The 21,602-nt window shown below is 41.1% G+C and overlaps 1 protein-coding gene across 1 annotated transcript; it reads left to right on the plus strand.

Moving 5' to 3' along the window:
• Positions 1-2,163: 2,163 nt before the first annotated feature.
• Positions 2,164-4,718, plus strand: snai2 (snail family zinc finger 2). Its single transcript, XM_029621231.2, has 3 exons — positions 2,164-2,390; positions 2,721-3,242; positions 3,783-4,718. The coding sequence occupies exons 1-3, from the start codon at positions 2,312-2,314 to the stop codon at positions 3,962-3,964; spliced, it is 783 nt and encodes a 260-aa protein (XP_029477091.1). The 5' UTR covers positions 2,164-2,311; the 3' UTR covers positions 3,965-4,718.
• The last annotated feature ends 16,884 nt before the right edge of the window (positions 4,719-21,602 follow it).

Consider the following 21,602-nt stretch of genomic DNA (forward strand, 5'->3'; position numbering starts at 1 on the left):
TGTGTGAGCAGCTGTGCAGGTTTTCCAGTTGCAGGTGTATTACAATCAGAGCTATGTATAGCCATAAAGAGAGTAGGTCTACATATGTATATGATTGCAATAGTGTCTTTTTTCTACACAACACACTGTCCCAAAGTCTAACACTTTACATGAAGTTGCTCTTATACCTGTGTAATAACTCTTGTCATGACATTGTAATAACATTAAGTTGCTACATAGGACTTTAATAATTGCATTCCCCTTTGCAAATGCATTGAATTACCATCTTAACTAACAATTTTATACACAGTTGATTAAAGTGGGACCAATTTGAGCATCATAGACCTGAGAGATAAAATGGCCCTTATAAAAGAGTTAAATAAAGGTTAAATAACTAAAAAAATTTTTTTTTTAAAAACATGTGAATTTGAATGCTATTATCACTTGCATGAAATGTAAGGTTTCTTCGTCATGAATTCATCTCACAGGCATTTTATCCTCTTTTCACCAATTAGTTATTGTCGTTTCAGGTGATTTTCTAATGATTGTTGATCTTATTTATAGAACATTTCATCAAATTAACACTTTGCTGCCCTGGACATGACCTGATTAGATTAAAGACGATGCACACCCATCTGCTTTAGCATCAAATCCCTATACAGTACTACAGTGGCTTGCGAAAGTATTCACCCCCTTGGCATTTTCCCTATTCTGCTGCCTTACAACGTGGAATTTACACCAAAGGGGGATGAATCGTTTTGCAAGGCACTGTACCTTGTGAGTAACCCCTATATATTGGGTATCCATGTTGATTTAGATGCGGAAAGCTGTAGTATTGACTTCTGTTTTCACAATGAAGGTGTGTTTTAAGTGCGGTATAGCTCATCCAAAATTTCAGTTAGTGCACACAGACTATCTGTGTGAAACATTGATGCTTTCTCACCGTGGAAAACTTATGCACATTTACTTTGTGTTTTTTGTTTGTTGTTTATTTCGAAAAACCAATACAACAGAAAGTACAACACAACACAAACATTCAAACATGCAAAAATACAAACATTAACAAACATATAAGCTGCACATCCATTCCACAGTGTGTTGTCAGATAAATTATCTAACGTCCTGGAACATTAGGTCTCACCCATCAAAAATGGAGCCATCCAACTAATTATACACAGATAACCCCTCCTACCCTTATAATTTAGCCAGGAAAGAAGGAAATTATTTATTGTCTCCAATTAGGTTTTGAAGATAAGATAACCAGTTCACAATTAACTTTAAGTTAGCAACACAATAATATTCAAAAATGTGCCAATCTTAATTGCTATGGGAACTATTCAAATTCATCCTTTGTTTCATTAATTTTGCCATATAATGCCATTGCGAAGAGTTAACTGGACACAAGGGGGCGTAAAGTGATACATTTCCTTCTCCTTTGCAGGCTCCGCTCAGCAGGCTCAGCAGACGGAGGTAAATGTAATTATGCTGTTCAGACTGACCTTGAAAGCCAACCAGTTAGATTGACATTTGAAGGAAGAATACTTTATTGGATTATTGACAAGGAAATGTATGATTTACTACCTGCATTCACACTGACATCAGAGGAAGCTTCGTTGAGGACAATCCCATTCAATGACAATGTGAACAGTAATGGAGTTGGTTTCCACTATCCCCTTTTTATGCATACATTACATGTCACTGGATTGGGGAAAGGGTATACATCAATAAATAATCAAACATGTGTGTATGCTGTGTAGCACATAGGAAGAAATATCATTTAATACCATGCAGATGTGTTTTTACAATTATATCCCTCATTAAATTAGTCCTCCATGCCATTGAACAGGCTATCGACTTTCATGCCTTCTGAGCTATGCAGCACACAACGCTCATTACCAACAACCTGCACATTCCGCTGATTGCACTGGTGTGCATCCTTATTTCACAGCTGTCTCCAGCTACAAACCCAAACACCATCGCCACCACCACCACTAGTCCACAAATCTCCCCACTCCACACACAAATACACCTGTCCACCAAGAGGGTGGGTCTTGACTCCGCCCATTACACATTTACGTGGTTTTAATTGGTTTGAGGACGCCTGACATGTAAATGAGTCTTGGGAGACTCCTCCCATGCACCTGATAGGGAGTATTTACAGCTCTTTACTGCTGCCTGCTGTACTGTTACAACAGCGCTCTCTGCACTACAATGACACTTCACTGGCGTATGCAATAAGGATTTCCGTCTCTGCAGTGATTTGTCGCGCCCTGAGGGGACCGTTACCAAAAAAGTTTTATACCAAAGTTTCAGTAACATTTATTTTTCCAAGATGCCACGATCGTTTCTTGTCAAGAAACATATTAACTCCTCTAAGAAGCCAAACTATAGCGAGCTGGAAAGCCCTACAGGTAAAGCAAATACATTTTCTAAATCCATCGCTCAACAGATGCGTGGATTACACTGACATGCAACTAAATTGTTACAAGTTTACAAATTGACAGCGGCCAGGCTATTATCCGACTACATAGTTGAAATGTATCCGGATGCATACTTTCATTGCATCTCCATGTCAAAGTTATTGCTGCTTTGTAACTTTCTAATCTGTGCTCTTCAATGAGGGGGGATGTTATTCAGCTCTTTTTAAAATAAATAATACATGGACATATATAGGCATATTATTTCTATACAGTGAAGTTATTTTGAATCACCTAAATGTATGATTTTGTTTCTATTTTCAGTATTTATTTCACCGTATCTCTACAAAGGCCTCCCATTGCCTGTCATTACTCAACCGGAGATCCTTAGCTCGGTCGCATACAACCCTATCACAGTATGGACTACAAGCAGTTTTCCGTTATCTCCGCTTCCAAGTGACCTCTCTCCCATTTCTGGATACCCCTCGTCGCTCTCTGACACCTCATCCAAAGACCACAGCGGCTCCGAGAGCCCCAGGAGCGATGAAGACGACCGGATGCTTACCAAACTTACAGATCCTCGTGGAGTGGAGGCAGAGCAATTCCAATGTAGTTTGTGTAACAAATCCTATTCCACGTATTCTGGACTGCTAAAGCATAAGCAACTGCACTGCGACGCACAGACGAGGAAATCATTCAGTTGTAAATATTGCGAAAAGGAGTACGTCAGTCTTGGAGCCCTAAAAATGCACATTAGAACTCACACTTTGCCTTGTGTCTGTAAAATATGTGGCAAAGCTTTCTCAAGACCGTGGTTGCTTCAGGGACACATCAGAACGCACACTGGTGAGTAGCTATAAAGGTTTGGAGTGTCATTACTGTACAGTAGTCTACTTGGAAATATTGAAGATAGCTGCATGGTGGGCTATTTTGTTTTAGGATAACTATGTGCAACAGTTTATGGAATACATCATTTATGATAACTGGTTTAAACTGTTTTTTTTTTCAAATTAAATGTATGTATCATATACATATTGCAAAATGCATTGCAATGCCTGTGTAAAACAGTTATATGTTATGTGGTAACTTATGTTAAAGGTGTGGTTTTCAGACTATGAAGTTCCATGATGTACAACATTTTATGTTCTGGTTTATACTTTTCACAAAGCAAAATACTTGGACTTTTATGTCAAGCCATATCTCATGCTTGACATCATGTCAGGGAAGAACGATTTTGACTCTAGTGTTTCCTAACCTTTACAGTGCAACATAAGAGTAACCGTTGATTATGGAGCAAATAGCCCTACATTATTAGGCCTATGTCAGTTTGTATCTTTTATCCGCCTGTGAATAGTGACACATTTCTTCCCCTTTCCCCTCTTACAGGAGAAAAGCCCTTCTCCTGCCCCCATTGCAGTAGGGCTTTTGCGGACAGGTCCAACCTCAGGGCTCACCTACAAACCCATTCGGATGTGAAAAAATACCAATGCAAGAACTGTTCCAAAACCTTCTCCAGAATGTCTCTTCTGCACAAGCATGAGGAATCTGGTTGTTGTGTAGTACATTGAGACTGCTGGGCTGGGAGACAGTGCCACCACCAGAGACCTCTGGTACTTTCCAGTCCTCAAGAACTGTTCAGGGGATATTGCATACTGAGGCATTGTAACCTAATATGCAAGACACTCTTTTACTGACTGACCAACAATCCATTTCATTTCAGTGTAAAGACAAATCCTCTGTCTGTCATGTGCTTTTCATTTTAAGCAGTATCTTTCTGCCATCGCAACCAGTGTTGAGCTTTATGTTTGTTATACCATGTACCTTACAGTCATTGCTTTTCGTGTACTTTTAAGAAGTGGAGAGATTTGAAATAATGTGCCTTCTCAAACATTTTGTTGTTCTGACCAATCTCGCTCATAGGATATATTTCCAGGTATGTCATAATATTTTTCTTTTTTCTAAGAAACCACATATGGTAACAAACGATAGAGACGGACTGTGCACAGTCAATGGAATATTTAAAGCCATCATAACTTAAGGAACAAGTGGAGAGACAATTTTTAGGGTGACAGTATTACAACTCAATCACACAGTAACTGTTTTGCCAGCAGATAACAATACTTTTACCAAGTGCCTCACTTTGAGTTGGCAATTAACTATTTTTTCGTAAACAATTGTTTTCATTTATATTTTTTATATATTTGAATGTAAGTGGGACTGAGATGATTGTATTTCTGACCGTGTGAATTGTGATACTGAATAAATGATTTTAATATTTTTGAGATGCTTTTAAAAATAAAGATTCATAAAATGTTTGTAAAATGCTTGACTTTATTTTTCTATGCAAGGACTGTGGATATCAGGGTAATGGCATGATGACGTACGCTTGCTGGGTATTCTAGAAAAGGTGTCATGAAACATCTTCTTAATTCAACTTTATGAGATTAGTAATCAAATAAATATACTAAGATCCATCACATCATGTATCATGAGATTTATCATTATACAAGCTGCAATATTTTTACTACTTTCTCTTGAAACTACTTGCCTGACATTACTATGATAACAACCTGTCTGTGGGGTTGTAGTCCGTCAACTTCATATAGTAACTTTCAAACTGCTTCAAAGTGAAACATTACAACACAGCAGAAGTCAGATTCCTGCTCCAGTCCACTTTCATGCTTTCATTCCGTGGTAGAGGTGTAGAAAGAATGAAGGATGACTCGACCCAGACTCAAGGCTGAACCTGCTCCTTGTGAACCTGTCCAGACATCAAACAAACTTGAAATTTAACACATGCTGGCTATATTGATCAGCACTCACTTGCTACACTCTTTGAGGGAGCACGGCCCTTTATTTGCCTGCCTGCAGCCAATCTTACTTTTGAAATGGAAGAGCTTATTTCTTGTGGACAGGTATCTATTGTAATCCTAATCGACCAATCCCTCAGAGGTCTGTCTGTCTCTCTAGCCCTGTTTATACCTGGTTCTAACATGCGCCCTTCATCCATATCTTGTCCACATTCTGATTGTGCCCACATTTTTAGGCAGGTGTAGATGATTAAATTACTCATTGTGAACTGATTTTGATCAGATCTTAGAAGTGCAAGAGCAGGACAAGATCAGGATGAAGGATGCATGTTAATGGCAGGTATAAACAGGGCTTCTGTACGTGTGGTGAATGCTCCCAGGCAGTAAACTGATTAAATCCGTCTTCCTTCTAATGCATAAATTGAGGTCTGATACTGAATGGTTAATTCACAGTAATCACTGCAGAGGCACTGGAATAAGTTATAGTTCTACCCTCTAATATGTTTCCACCCAATCCCTGGATTTGCATTGCTTTGACAACCTGCAAGGATTCTGGGATGTGTGCCATCAAGAATTAAAACGGACTTCCTCAGGCTACATCTTGTTGTCTTTTCTAGTATGTTGTACAATAGGCTTAAATGTTGTTTTTTAAATCACTCCAAAAAGGGCAATGCCTTAAAGGGTACAGTAGAAGGCAAACTATTTCTAACAAACAGACGCCAGTGTGGTATAATCTAGACTAGAGAGAATGTTCCGTAAATGCCCAAAAGCTGCTGACCTGAGTGATCTGATTTGACAAACAGACACTTGTGTTCCTTCCTGGCTCATTCTGAAGGGCTCCTGAGCTGATCTTCCCTGTAGGTAGATTCTAGATCCGTACATATGAGTCATCGTCAAGCTATTTCAGGTGCTCTCTCCTGGATTTCTGATTGGACCAGGTGGCTCCAGGCTTTTCTGTCAGACCTCACCATGAGAGAGGCAGGTGCAGGCACATACATAAACCACATATGACTCTCTTATAGCTATGTGAACCATATAGTCATGATTTCATGTTAAAATATCACTAATGTACTGTATATGAAAGGTTTGGAGGAAGGTGTGTCTCCAAGGAATTTTCATGAATCAGCTGCTTTTGGTTATAGTCGAAATGCACCCATAAGATAAGAACTTTGTTCGTTTTTTTTCAGAGATTCATGAGGTTTCTTTCTACTTAACGCAATGCCAATGTTGTATTTCGATAACTTGCCATCTCCTTCTCTTGTGAAATAGTGCCTTCCATTTATTTTTATTACAATTATTATTAAAAGCCTGGCAGATTTGCTCCGATTTGAAAAGGACATGCAAGGATTTTCATCCTGGCATGAGTATTTCATTTAGCAGTGATGGTGGTAGTAAGAGGAGGAGAAGGAGGGGGGAAGAAGAGGTGTCTCATTTGTTTGGCTTCATATGGCTACTATATGATGGGAACTTGTGAAATCAAATATTTGTGTGACGTGGCAACTGTTAATCGTTATCCTGTTGTGTATAATTACCAAACCTGAAGATGTAAACACCAGGAGTGCTTTATGGATCTTTTCTAACAGACGATAGTGAAGAAAATGGACAATCCATGCTCTCTGAATGATCAGTTTGAATCCATTTGATTTGAGGTGTTTTCTAAATAACTTCTGAACTACCATTCAAGTAATTCAAAATATTGTTCGTTTGGACATCCATCTACGGTATATTATTTGTTTGTTCTGGTAGGTAGGTTATACAATAAAAAATGAATGTAATTTTTTTAAACATAACACTTATTAGACACACAAACAAATATATAGCTATATCTGACACCACACAAGAACTAGAAACTGTATTCACTGTCTTTAGTATTGCCACGGACATACACATAATGTAGAGCACTGACTGCTGGGGATAGTCAAATACATGTAGATGTGAGGGTTGCACACTCTTTGAAACCTGCTGACTTAACAGTGAATGGGGAGTATGGTTCCTCTATGACTGTCAAGTGGAACAAACAAAGTTAAGGGTGTCCTCTGAGGCCTGATTGTCCCGCCAGCCACAGCGTGATCCACCAGCTCCTCTCCAAACCCTGGCTCAGGAGAATGGCCTGATTGTGTTTCCTCTGATCCCTATGACCGCCTACAGGGATGCCTCCCTGGCCTGTTTATAGACCTCACACATCTTGTTAAAGATTATTCTATACCCCCCCCCCCCCCCCCCTACACACGCGCTCTCTCTCTCTCTTTATTTCAAATTCCACTATCTTCTCCAAATGACTGGATGGATAACTTGGTTGTGCTAGATTTGAGTTCTTCCTGCTTAAAGTGGTCCACATGTCTTGGTTCCTTAGACTTTTCGACCACCAGAAATGTAGTAGACTAGGTGTTCATGAGTTTGATTCACTGTGGACATACACACCAAGTTAGGGCTGTGAAATAGGTGAAAACTTTTGAAATATTCTGTATTTTGGCTGTATTAGCCATTCATTTTGTTGGTGTACAAACACTCAAGAAACAAAAGAACAAACACATTTGACCTGCATGTGCACATCCCTGATTGTGAAAGGAGAGTGATGCACTCTCAAGGAATAATTTGGGTCAACATGTCATTAGAGAAGCGCTAAGGGAACACTTGGAAGCGAAGAAAGAGCAAGGCTGTGTTGTTCAAATCAATAGTCGTCCACTCTGGTATTTCCAAGTTGCAGTTTAGTCGAACAGAGGTCAGCTGTCAAAAGATCTTGTGATCATACTTAGCTAGTTGATTGTATTTCCTCCTCGATGTGCAAGTCGTAACATCTCATGACTACAGCAAGATAAGACAACATTTCAGTAAACAACATGTCCCTTTGTGACCTTGGTGTATTTGGCAGAGCTGAAACATTCCCTAAGTTAACCAACACTTGTTCTTCAATGTTATAGCTATAGATTATATGGGTAGTGGTGTTTCGATAAGGACCTTGTGCGATGGATTCTCATATCTATTTTAGGTTCCAAATGTTAAATGGGTCGAATTACAAATTACAACTACCAAGGCTTAATGAAGCCTTCATAAACCCTTTATGAGACCTGTATAGATGATTCAGAAATAATTCATAAGCAAATGTTGGGCTGTATAAAGGGTAATACAAGGGTCAGTGTGATGACGATAAGGTATCTGACAATACTGTTAAAATGTTTGGTTGTGACAAAAGTTCTTATCTCTTCCGTCTTGTAAACTGCAGTGTTTCTGTGCCCAGTCTGATATTTTACAGTGAGACAGACTTGCCAAACTTCCGTAACCCCCCCCATGCCAAATTGGTCTGATCAACATGTGATCATGTGACTGTGACAACCTGAATCACATGCCGCTCAATCAATTAGAATTAATATCATCAGAATGACACGGGGATTCTCTCAATTGCATACGCCTCATTTCCTCTCTCCTCTCAGAGAAGGAGGCGAGGAAAGAGGATGCAAGGGTATGCAATTGATATTCTCCCAGTATCTTCTCCTGTAGGACATACCATCCCCTCTCAATGGTAAATCCTGAATTGCACAAAATACCCAAGAGCAGCTGATTCATTAGTATTCATTGTGTTTTGTTGATAAAGTTTACTTTTAGATCAAAGGCCACACAATCATTTTTATTCTGGGATCTTTCAAGGTGAACTTCATCCAACTCCAATCAATGTTTTTGGTAGGCCATTCCACAGTATACCTATACACTATTTAAATACTGACAATCAGAGCCATTAGACAGGCTAGAGTAAATGTTGCTTCACAATGATGTATTCTCCACAGGTAGGTGATACAGTATGCCTGCTAATTGTATGTATGTATGCTAGTTCAGTACCCACAGGGGACGACACCACCAGCTGTTGTGACTTTTACCACTATAATTGCATCAGCTCATTTCCAAATGTAAAATGAAAACTAATTGTGAGACATAGACAGTCTTACTCTCAATACATCTGCTATGTTGTTTATAGAGTAGTTCTGTTGTTTATAGAGAAGTTCGGCCGTTTCCCAGGAAAATATGTCAGGTCATTTTGTGAAACAAATTATTCTTGAGGTGTTTACATCCGTCTGCTGCTGCGGTGAAGCAATAGACATGATTTCTGAGCACGTCTCTGGGTCCACCATCATTATTTTCAAGCGGTGATTATGTCGGTAACTGCTTGAACACAAACCTGACCATACATTTTCAGGGGCACAGGGGTGGGGCTGGGGCACTGTGGAGTATGTGAAAGCTTCCCTAGGGAGGGAGGGGAGGGAGGCCAAGCCAGTGACCTAATTATGATGAATCAGGGCTAGGGAGAACTGCCTGAATGCCTGACTGCCTTGCTGCCTGGCCACTAACCACTTGATAAGTGGTGCTCCACTCCATTCCACAGCAACAGCATGCACAGCTTCACTACAGCAAAACATTGGCTGGGAATGTGTTTAGATTTAGATTCACAATGAGCTAATGTTACCTAGAGATATTCATTTTAAAAAGGTGAATGAATGTCATAGCCTATCAGACGTAGGCTAAACAGTTACTAAAGCTTTCCAAACACAACATAGCATATGGGCTGTAGGCAATTTCTCATTGTTTAAGTATAAGTGTGGATATGGATGAAATGTAAATGCAGAGTGACTCTTGCTAGTCTATAGAAATAGCAGGATCAAAACCATGTGGAGATCCCCTGGGGATAGGTCCCAGTCCCCGGCTCCCCGGCCAAGTCCCAGGTACCACCATCAAAGAACAGCTGTTCAGAGACACACGTGTTACAGCGTAACCTCTCTTGACTTCATGTGTAAATAGTGAAACAGAATAGTGCGGGAGCTTGAGAATCGCCAGCCCTGGAGACCAGCATGAAATCATTGGACCTCCGAATTTAATCAGGTGCCAAGAGCTTTGGATTGTGATTCTTACATAACATATTTTTGAGATTTCAAAATCATGCATGTTCATGGATGTTTTTAACATGGGGCTCATTGGTTGTTTCACATTGACCATTTATGACGTTAACTTGGCTGTCCATTTTGTTAGCTGGACATATGAGTTTCCTAGAGGAGATTATGTCTGGTCATGGACTGTAAATGTCTGGCAAACGGTCTACATCCACCTGTCCCAAGGCCGTGCACAGACCTTTATGCTCTTACAAAAAAAAGGGTGCTCGTTGAGCAATTATTAAAGGAAGAGGGGAAAGCAGAACAATCTGATGACAAAAGTATTTTAGAAAACTATTTTGAACTGGAATAAATGCTGCACTTATTAACAATGACCAACATAATTCCAGTAAAAGTAGAAGATTGCAAGAAATACTGTACAGATGTAGGATCTTAATTTGATCCCCCTGTTGCAGGATAACTTTCCTGCAATGCAGAAAATGTCAAGCTTGTACTGTATTTGAGGTTTAAAAAGGTTTCTGAAGTTTGTAATTTCCACTTAGAAATTTCAGTCTTCATTTTCCCTTACGATAAATGTATGAACCTCTATTAGAATGTCCATTAATTAAAATTCACATAATAGTTCACTTTTCCTGACAGTGCAGGATTATTTTCCTACTGTAGCAAAATGGCTCAAATTAAGTTCACAATCGCTGTGGAAATGTAGCCGGCCATTACAGCCATAAACAGCCTGGTCTCATAGGCCAGCGGACGTCTAGCAACCCAATGGTTGTGAGTTTAGCTAATTAGCAACTTTTCAACAACTTACTACTTTTTAGATACTTTGCAACTGCTTAGCATGTTAGCTAACCCTTCCCTTAACCGTAATCTTAACGTTCCCCCTTTTTGCTAACCCTTCCCCTAACAACAACCCTTTAATCTAACTTCTAAACTTATCCCTAACCTTAACCCTAACTCCTAACCCTACCCCTAGCCTAGCTAATGTTAGCCAGCTAGCTAACGTTAGCCACCTAGACACTTAGCTAGAAGTCGTAATCATACTTTTAGCAAAATTCATAACATATCATTCAAATTGTAATATGTAACATATCATACGAAATGGATGATTTCATCCACAAATAATACATACCATACAAAATGTAACATATCATACAAACTGGGTATATTTGATTTACGTACAAAACAACACAAACTGTTATGAGACCAGGTTGCACCAGCCAAATGGTAACCCATTTTCAAAATGCAAGATAGGTTACAGAAATAAACTGTTTTACACCTGCATTTGGAGTTGAGAATCAGTCATGTTAGCAACCAATATCAACTAGGGATACAGTGCACTCGGTAACTATTCAGACCCATTGACTTTTTCCACATTTTGTTACGTTACAGTCTTATTCTAAAATGGATCAAAATCAGTCTACACACAATACCGCATAATGAAGAAGCAAAAACAGGTTTTTAGAAATGTTTAAAAAATATACATAAGTATTCAGACCCTTTGTTATGAGACTCAAAATTGAGCTCAGGTGCATCCTGTTTCCATTGATCATCCTTGAGATGTTTCAACAACTTGATTGGATTCCACCTGTGGTATATTCAATTGATTGGACATGATTTGGAAAGGCACACACCTGTCTATATAAGGTCCCACAGTTGACAGTGCATGTCAGAACAAATACCAAGCCATGAGGTCGAAGGAATTGTCCGTTGAGCTCCGAGACAGGATTGTGTCGAGGCACAGATCTGGGGAAGGGTACCAAAACATTTCAGCATCATTGAAGGTCCGCAACAACACAGTGGCCTCCATCATTCTTAAATGGAAGTATGAAAATGTATACACTCACTACTTGAATTAAGTCGCTCTGGATAAGAGTGTCTGCTAAATGACTCAAATGTTCTTCCTAGAGCTGGCCACCCAGCCAAACTAAGCAATCGGGGAGAAGGGCCTTGGTCAGGGAGGTGACCAAGAACCCGTTGGTCACTCTGACAGTTCCTCTGTGGAGAGGGGAGAGCCTTCCAGAAGGACATCCATCTTTGCAGCACATCACCAATCAGGCCTTTGTGGTAGAGTGGCCAGACGGAAGCCACTCCTTCGTAAAAAGGCACATGACAACCTGCATGGAGTTCTTCACATTGTCTCTGGTAAACACACTATATATCAAATCATATCAAACCACCCCCAGACACATCTAGCTAAATGGATGGGTCTTTATTCAATCAATCAATCAATCATACTTACTTATATATCCCTTTTTAAATCAGCCGATACAGAAACCCAGCCTAAAACCCTAAACAGCAAGCAATGCTGTATACGCATGGTAGCTAGGAAGAACTCCCTAGAAAGGCAGGAACCTAGGAAGAAACCTAGAGAGGAACCAGGCTCTGAGGGGTGGACAGTCCTCTTCTGGCTGTACCAGGCAAAGATTATGACAGTACAGTTTCTTGCAAAAGTTCTCATCCCTCTTGGCGTTTTTCCTATTTTGTTGCATTACAACCTGTAATTTAAATAGATTTTTATTTGGATTGCATGTAATCAACATTCACAAAATAGCCCATATTGGTGAAGTGGAATGAAAAAAAAACTGAAAAGTGGTATGTGCGTATATATTCACACCCTTTGCTATGAAGCCCCTAAATAAGATCTGGTGCAACCAATTACCTTCAGAAGTCACATTATTAGTTAAATAAAGTCCACCTGTGTGCAATCTAAGTGTCACATGATCTGTCACATGATCTCAGTATATATACACATGTTCTGAAAGGCCCCAGAGTCTGCAACACCACTAAGCAAGGGACACCACCAAGCAAGCGGCACCATGAAGACCAAGGAGCGCTCCAAACAGGTCAGGGAAAAAGTTGTGGAGAAGTACAGATCAGGGTTGGGTTATAAAAAAGATCAGAAACTTTGGACATTCCACGGAGCACCATTAAATCCATTATTAACCTGTTATGGCTGCATCCCTTGTTATCAATTTTCGCCTGAAGACATACCCTAATCTAACTGCCTGTAGCTCAGCCCCAGAGGCAATGATATGCATATTCCTGGTATTATTTGAATGGAAACATTCTGAAGTTTGTGGAAATGTTAATTGAATGTAGGAGAATATAACACAGTAGATCTGGTGGAAGAAAAGAGAAAGAAAGAGCATAGGTTTTCTGTTTTTTATTGTTGTAGCATCATCTTTCACATGTACTAGAATAGCCACACAGTCAGATAGGATGCTGGAGATCATTTTGATGGATAACACAAGAGGGCCACTGTAGGTGTGCAAAGTTTCAGACTGATAACTTCAGGAATGGGTGAGCTACATGACATTTAGCATGAAGTCACCCAGGTGTCCCACACAAGTTGCACAAATGTACCCAAGTGGCCGAATTGGTGAAATGATCTATAACAGTGCAAATAACTATATACAACATATCAAAAAGCAATTCTAACACACAAAAAATATATATAAAAATGTTTTAAAAAATATTAGAAAAAAAACATTTAAAAAAAACAGGGGTAGACCCTTTGGAAGTCCTCTACACAATATTTTGCTGCCTGTGCCATGTCCCATAGCAGTCTCTTTCTGCTGTAAAGCAGAGGCAAACTGAACAAGTGGTGCAGGTGATGGGGGACTTCATTCGACACAGAACACAACGACGCCTCCATGCTGTGCCCTTTTGACCCTGCGGCACAGTCATGCCTGCAGTAATGAACTTTGGCATATGAACACCACTGGAGGTAGGAATAGAGGGGGCAGAGGAAGAGGAGGCAGAGGTAGAGCGGGCAGAGGTAGAGGAGGCAGAGGTAGAGTGGGCAGAGGTAGAGGGGGCAGAATGTGAGGCAGTGGACTTTTTGCTATAGCCAGCAAGCTCCCGGATAAGCAGCTCCATAAAGGCTAGCTGTGAGATGGGGGGCTGTCCACAGCTCTTCACCATTTCCTTCTGCAGGATGAAGGAACTCACCACAGCAATGTCAATGAAATGGTAAAACAATGACTTGTACCATTTATTTGTCTTATGGAGAACATTGTAGTACCCTATCAGTGCGTCTGATAGGTCTACACCTCCCATGCTCTTGTTGTAGTCCTTGATGGCTGCAGGAATGGGGACATTTTTGGTGGTCCATGCCCCAGTAGCGTCCTTCACACGCCTGATGACGTGATCACCACTGAAGGACTTGTGGATAGTGGAGCACATCACCACCTCTCTGGTGTCCATCCACTTCACAAACAGCAGGCCATCTTCACGGATCCATCGCATGGTACCCCGCTCAGCCCGCTTAGGCATGTCATTTACCTTGGTCTTCAGAAAGCCCACTCTGTTGGTCTGAATGTTGCCACAAGCCCACACCTCCAGCTTCCTCAGGTCTGCAAACAGGGTAGGGCTTGTGTAAAAGTTGTCCACAAAGAGTTTGTAGCCCTTCCCCAGCAGTTGAAAATCCGAATACTCTATTACAGAGTCATAGCTAAGTCCTTTACCAGTCGCACAAGTGTTCATGTGTATGCACACACAGAATCAGCCAAAACAAACAGCTTGTAAACCCCACTTAGTTGGTTTGTTACGCATGTATTGTTTTAGGCCAATTCCGGCCTTTGAGGCTACCATCCTCTCATCTATGGACAAGTTCTGGGCGGGCTGAAAATGGATCTTGCAGGCCTCAACCATGCTGGGCAGAGCCTGTCAAACCTTGCGGTGCCTCTCCTCCTGTCATCCTCCTCATCAACTTCTGGGTCACTGATGTGAAGCGCCCGTGAGATATTTAGAAACCTTGTAGAGGACATGACAGTGGGGGGGAGCAGGTGATAGAGTGGGGATGTTTTCTAGTAATCCTTTGGGGTTTTTAACTCCACCAGCCCCATGTAAATTACCAGTGAAAGGTAGCAGAAAACGTCTGACATGGAAATGGGCTTCCATGCCTCTTTATTTCCTGCTTGCTTCCTAGCCCCATACTTGTTAGTATTATACACCAGGGAATCAACAGCTGCCGGGGTGAAAAACAGTTGAAAAAGTTGCATGGGGATGTATTTCGATGTCATGTCGAGCTGAGGTCCTGCTGGCCTTTTTGGTCTAAATATTGGAGGACGTGGCTCACATCCTCCTCCAGCACAGAGTGCCATTGCCCCTTTACCCCTCTGCCAGCAGGTTCCCCATTTCCCCTCCTCCGATTCTTTGTTACTGTCTTCACACCTCTAGATGGCCGAGCGGGGGTAGGTGTGGAGCCGGAGACAGCAGGAGTCCGGCTGGATGAACCCGCTTCAGTGCGGGATGGGCACCTTGGCACCGGGGGCTCCCAGTCGGAGTCGCTATCACTGTGAAAGAAAACATTAAAAAGATATTTGTATTGTATGAGCCTTTTATCATCACATAAAATAAACAGATATGTATTGTATAGAGCAGAGGGAACAGTCCCTAAGGTGAAGTGCTGTTCCATTCAACTCCGGCCATTGTTGTGGGCCTGCTCTCCCCCCAACAGCACCCAATGGCTATTTCATATGGAATATATATTTACATATACACACACACCCAAACAAAGAAACAAACAAACAAACAAACACACACACACCCAAACAAACAACACACACACACTATGTATAGCCAATGTGTTCTTTACACATTTCATCACACATTTCATTGCAAATTGCAAATTGCTAAATATAGATATATATATATATATTTTTGCAAAAAATAAAAAAATAAATATTCATATTTCAAACAACGGCATTAGCATTTACCAGTCCAGAATTACGTCATGTCCTTGCAGAAACATCTCCTCAATGTTTGAATCATGACTGTGTTCACTCAAAGATTTTTCAAACAAAAAAATCTGTCTCACAATTCTCGATCAATCTCTTCTATAATCTGGTGCAAATCTGTATACTTAGACTTGGACTTCGCTTTTCCTGATTTATTCGCCATGATGTCTTCAATGAAATCGTTGAAAAAACACTTTCCAAAATACTGCTTCCAAAATACTACTTTCCAAAACACTGCTGTGCGTAACGAGCGTGACTGCAACTAGTCTGATGGTCAATGGCGAATGAAGTTCGTTACGCGTGCGTTTACAAACAAGGGATGGTGGTCCAACCCATAACCATCACATACTGGCGTTTACCTCAGCTCATTAGCTATCTACCCAGCTAGGATATAACCCCACCCACTTTGCCAAAGCACAGCCCCCACACCACTGGAGGGATATACGCAAACCACCAAATTACTACCCCGAGAGACAAGGCTGAGTATAGCCCACAATGATTTTCCCCACGGCACGAACCCAAGGGGGCCCCAACCTGGACAGGAAGATCAAGTCAGTGACTCAACCCACTCAAGGGGTGCACCCCTCCTAAGGACAGCATGGAAGAGCACTAGTAAGCCGGTGACTCAGTCCCCGTAATAGGGCCAGAGGCAGAGAATCACAGTGGAGAGTGGGGAACCGGCCAGGCAGAGACAGCAAGGGCGGTTAGTCGCTCCAGTGCTTTTCCATTCACCTTCACACTCCTGGGCCAGACTACATTCAATCATAGGACCTACTGAAGAGATGTCTTCAATAAAGACTTAAAGGTCGAGACAGTGTCTGCGTCTGTCACATGGATAGGCAGACCTTACCATAAAATGGAGCTCTATAGGATAAAGCCCTGCCTCCAGCTGTTTGCTTAGAAATTCTAGGGACAATAAGGAGGCCTGCATCTTGTGACCGTAGCGTACGTGTGGGTATGCCAAATCGGAGAGATAGGAAGGCGCAAGCCCATGTAATGCTTTGTAAGTTAGCAGTATAACATTGAAATCAGCCCTAGCCTTAACAGAAAGCCAGTGTAGAGACTCCACTGGAGTAATAGGATCACATTTTTGGGTTCTAGTCAATATTCTAGCAGCCGTGTATAGCACTAACTGAAGTTTATTTAGTGCTTTATCCGGGTAGCCGGAAAGTAGAACATTGCACTAGTCTAATCTAGAAGTGGCAAAAGCATGGATTGGCTTTTCTGCATCATTGTTGGTCAAAAAGTTTCTGATTTTTGCAATGTTACGAAGAAAGTGGTCCTTGAAATATTCTTGATATGTTCGTCAAAAGAGAGATCATGGTCCAGAGTAACGCTGAGGTCATTGACAGTTTTATTTGAGACGACTGTACAACCATCAAGATTAATTGTCAGATCCAACAGAAGATTTGTTGGGACTTAGAACAAGCTCTCTGATTTGTCCGAGTTTAAAAGTAAAACATTTGCTGCCATCCACTTCCTTATGTCTGAAACACAGGCTTCCAGGGAGAGCAATTTTAGAGCTTCACCATGTTTCATTGAAATGTACAGCTGTGTATCGTCCGCATAGCAGTGAAAGTTAACATTATGTTTCCAATGACATCACCAAGAGGTAAAATATATAGTGAAAACAATTGTGGTCCTCAAACAGAACCTTGAGGAACACCCAAAACTAACAATTGATTTGTCAGATGACAAATCCAACAGATAAGATCTAAACCAGGCCAGAACTTTTCCATGTAGACCAATTAGGGTTTTCAATCTTTCCAAAATAATGTGGTGATTGATGGTGTCAAAAGCAGCACTAAGGTCTAGGAGCATGAGGACAGCGATGCTCCTCATCCAACCTGACAGAGCTTGAGTGGATCTGCAGAGAAGGATGGGAGAAACTCTCAAAATACAGGTGTGCCAAGCTTGTAGTGTCATACCCAAGAAGACTCGAGGCTGTAATCGCTGCCAAATGTGCTTCAACAAAATACTGAGTAAAGGGTCTGAATACTTACAGTATGTAAAGATTGATGAGTGAAAAAACGATTTAGACAACTTCTTAGGGCTAGGCCCCTTTTTTCTCAATTTCCACCTGAATGACGTGCCCAAAGTAAACTACCCTGAAGCCAGATGTGCAAATAATTGGTACCATTGGAAAGAAAACACTTTGAAGTTTGTGGAAATGTTAAAATAATGTAGGAGAATATAACACAATAGATATGGTAGGAGAAAATCCAAAGAAACACCAACCAAATTGTTCTTTTTTGAGAGACCATGCTCTTACAATGGCAAGTATAAGGGCAAACTCAAGTCTAGCTCCCAGGAGGCAATTCCTATGGCTTCCACAGGGTGTCAGCAGTCTATGTTCAAGGTTTCAGGCTTGTAACTCCCAAAGCAAATAAGATATATCACTTTTAGTACAGGGACACAGTCTTGGAAATTCATGTTTGTGCGCGCCATGAAGACAAGACGCACCTGCTAAAATTGGTTTCCTATTGAACATACTTCTATCTGTAAGAAATATTATAGTTTGATTACATTTTAGGATATTTGAGGAGTAAATAGAAACATATTTTGACTTGTTGAAACAAAGTTTAGGGGTAGATTTTTGGATTCCTTTCTCTCCATGTTGAACGAGTGGATTACTCAAATCTATGGCGCTAACTATACTGACTTTTTGGGATATAAAGAAGGATTTTATCTAACAAAACAAAACTACATGTTATAGCTGGGACCCTTTGGATGACAAATCAGAGGAAGATTGTGAATATTTAATCATTATTTGTGAATTTATGAAACCTGTGCTGGGGGAAAATTATTTTGATGTGGGGCGCCGTCCTCAAACAATCGTATGGCATGCTTTCGCTGTAACAGCTACTGTAAATCGGGCAGTGCAGTTTGATTAACAAGAATTTAAGATTTCAACCGATATAAGACACTTGTATGTACCTAAATGTTTAATATCCATAATTATTATGATTATTTATTTGAATTGCGCTCCCTCCAGTTTCACTAGAAGTTGTCCCACTGGAAGGACGCCTAGCCCTATTAATCTATTTTAGAATAAGGCTGTAACGTAACAAAATTTAACAAAATTTGGAAAAAATGAAGGGGTCTGAAAACTTTCCAAATGTACTGTATATCATGTCACTTTTCTGGAGTCCAGAGCAAGCAAAATCATACAGTTGGAAGGGAAGCATGTTCTCTCTGCACGGAGCCATCACTTCGGAGGGCAGCCTGCCTGCAGAGTGCTCGTGGCCAGCTGGGTAGCCCTATTCTTCCTGACAAATATCGTAATAAATTTGCCAGAATATGTTACATCTTTCATCCCATAATATTAAACTCAGTGCGATGTTACAATTGCATATATTTTGACATGTTGCCAGTAGCCACCCAAACTAGGCCTATCTGAAATAAGAAAATGATCAATCCAATCGTCAGATAGCCTATTGTTCTGTCAACAATGAGTCAGTAGTAGATTGCTAAACTGTGTTTTATATGGATGATAAACGTAGACCTACTCTGTTTTTGACAGGCAAAACTGGACCAAATGAGCAAATTCTTTCTGGCCACTAATCTGGATATGCTCAATGAGGATGATGACTTAACGATGACTTGTGGGCAGTGGGTTCAGGACAACAACAAAAATTGTACAAAAAAAATGGCGTACTAAGGGAAATTATACTACCACAGAAAAGGGCACTTTGGGGACCGGAAGGCCAAAGGGCCTTGCACTGCACAGCTAGAGCCCTCTCTGTACATGTACCTGACCTGTCGTATAACATGGATTTAAAAAATATATATATTGGTATTTTCCCCCCTCTGTCTGTCTGTCTGTCTGTCTGTCTGTCTGTCTGTCTGTCTGTCTGTCTGTCTGTCTGTCTGTCTGTCTGTCTGTCTGTCTGTCTGTCTGTCTGTCTGTCTGTCTGTCCACTAACAGTTACGACCTGGCCTAGGACCTGTCTGAGATAGAACCTGTCCTATAGCCTGGCTTTTGTCTTAAATAGATTTTTTCCCCCCAGTTTGTCAGTCCGTCTGTTCAGTGGTTATCTGATCGTCAGTGGTGTCGCCATGTCGGAGGGAAAAAGTGATTTGGGTGAGCAAACAAAAGGTGCTTGAATAAACTAGCTCCCGGCCACATTATACCAACTCTGGGTATTGTGTTGAGCAGACAAGCCCCAACAGGACAGAGGCCTCCAGAGGAGATGCCTCTAGTAGGGCTTGGCATGGCAGGACACATGCACCATGAACCAGATGCCCATGCTTCTTCAGGAACAACTAAGTCACAAGTAATGTAATCATCAAGCATTCAGGGCCATTGTAATTAGGACAGTAATATCTATACTGTATGTTTCGATGCTATAGGATAGTGCACATAGTATAGTTCAAGGCAACCAGGGGTAGACAAAATAGTAAATGTAAATCTGTCTCCCTTTGTAAATCTGTCTCCCTCCATTTAGTATGATATGTTACGTTTTGCATGGTATGTCCATCATCCATGTCATATGATATGTTATGAATTACAACTCATATGATATGTTAAGAATTGCATTTCGTACAATATGTTACATATTTGCGATACGTATGGTATGTTACAAATTCCAATTTGTTGTGGATAATGTTAGCTAGGTGACTAATGTGGGCTAGGGTTAGTGTTAGGTTTAGGGCTAGAGTTTTTTAAGATTAAAGCTACACTCTTAGAAATAAAGGTACGGTATTGTTCCCTTGGATACAAAAATATAAAAATACACAATGTACCATCAGAGTTACACATGATTTCACATGGTACTGTTTGGTAACTTTTAGGGCACATGTGCAGATTAGAGCTCTGCTACCCGACTCGAGTCCGATGGGACCCAACATTATACACTGAGTCAGGGCCGGGAAGGGTCTGTTTTATCATCAATAAGTAGGGTACGGGTAGGATTTGGGTATCACTATTCATCCGATGGCATTGAGGAGTTTACCAAATCAGTCACCAGCTTAATTAATAAGTGCATTGACGATGTCGTCCCCACAGTGACCATACGTACTGTACAAATCCCAACCAGAAGCCATTGATTACAGGAAACATCCGCACTAAGCTTAAGGATAGAGCTGCTGTTTCAAGTAGCGGGACACTAACCCGCTACTTGAAAGCGGGTTAATCCCATAACGCCCTCCAACGAACCATCAAAAGGAAAAGCTTCAGTACAGAACTAAGATTGAAACGTACTACACCGGCTCCGACACTCGCTGATGTGGCAGGGCCAACAAACTATTAAAGACTACAAAGGGAAGCACAGCCGAGAACTGCCCAGTGACACGAGCCTACCAGACGAGCTAAATAACTTCTATGCTCGCTTCGAGGCAAGTTACACTGAAACGTGCATGAGAGCATCAGCTGTTCTGGATGACTGTGTGATCACACTCTCCGCAGCCGATGTGAGTAAGACCTTTAAACAGGTCAACATTCACAAGGCCGCAGGGCCAGACGGATTACCAGGATGTGTACTCCGAGCATGCGCTGTGCAGCTGGCAAGTGTCTTCACTGACATTTTCAACCTCTCCCTGTCTGAGTCTGTAATACCAGCATGTTTCAAGCAGACCACCATAGTCCCTTGGCCCAAGAACACAAAGATAACCTGCCTAAAGGACTACCGACCCGTAGCACTCACATCTGTAGCCATGAAATGCTTTGAAAGGCTGGTCATGGCTCACAACACCATCATCCCAGAAACCCTAGACCCACTCCAATTTGCATACCGCACCAACAGATCCACAGATGATGCAATCTCTGTTGCACTCCAC

This window comes from Oncorhynchus nerka, linkage group LG20, assembly GCF_034236695.1.
Source record: "Oncorhynchus nerka isolate Pitt River linkage group LG20, Oner_Uvic_2.0, whole genome shotgun sequence".
Classification (NCBI taxonomy): Eukaryota; Metazoa; Chordata; class Actinopteri; order Salmoniformes; family Salmonidae; genus Oncorhynchus; species Oncorhynchus nerka.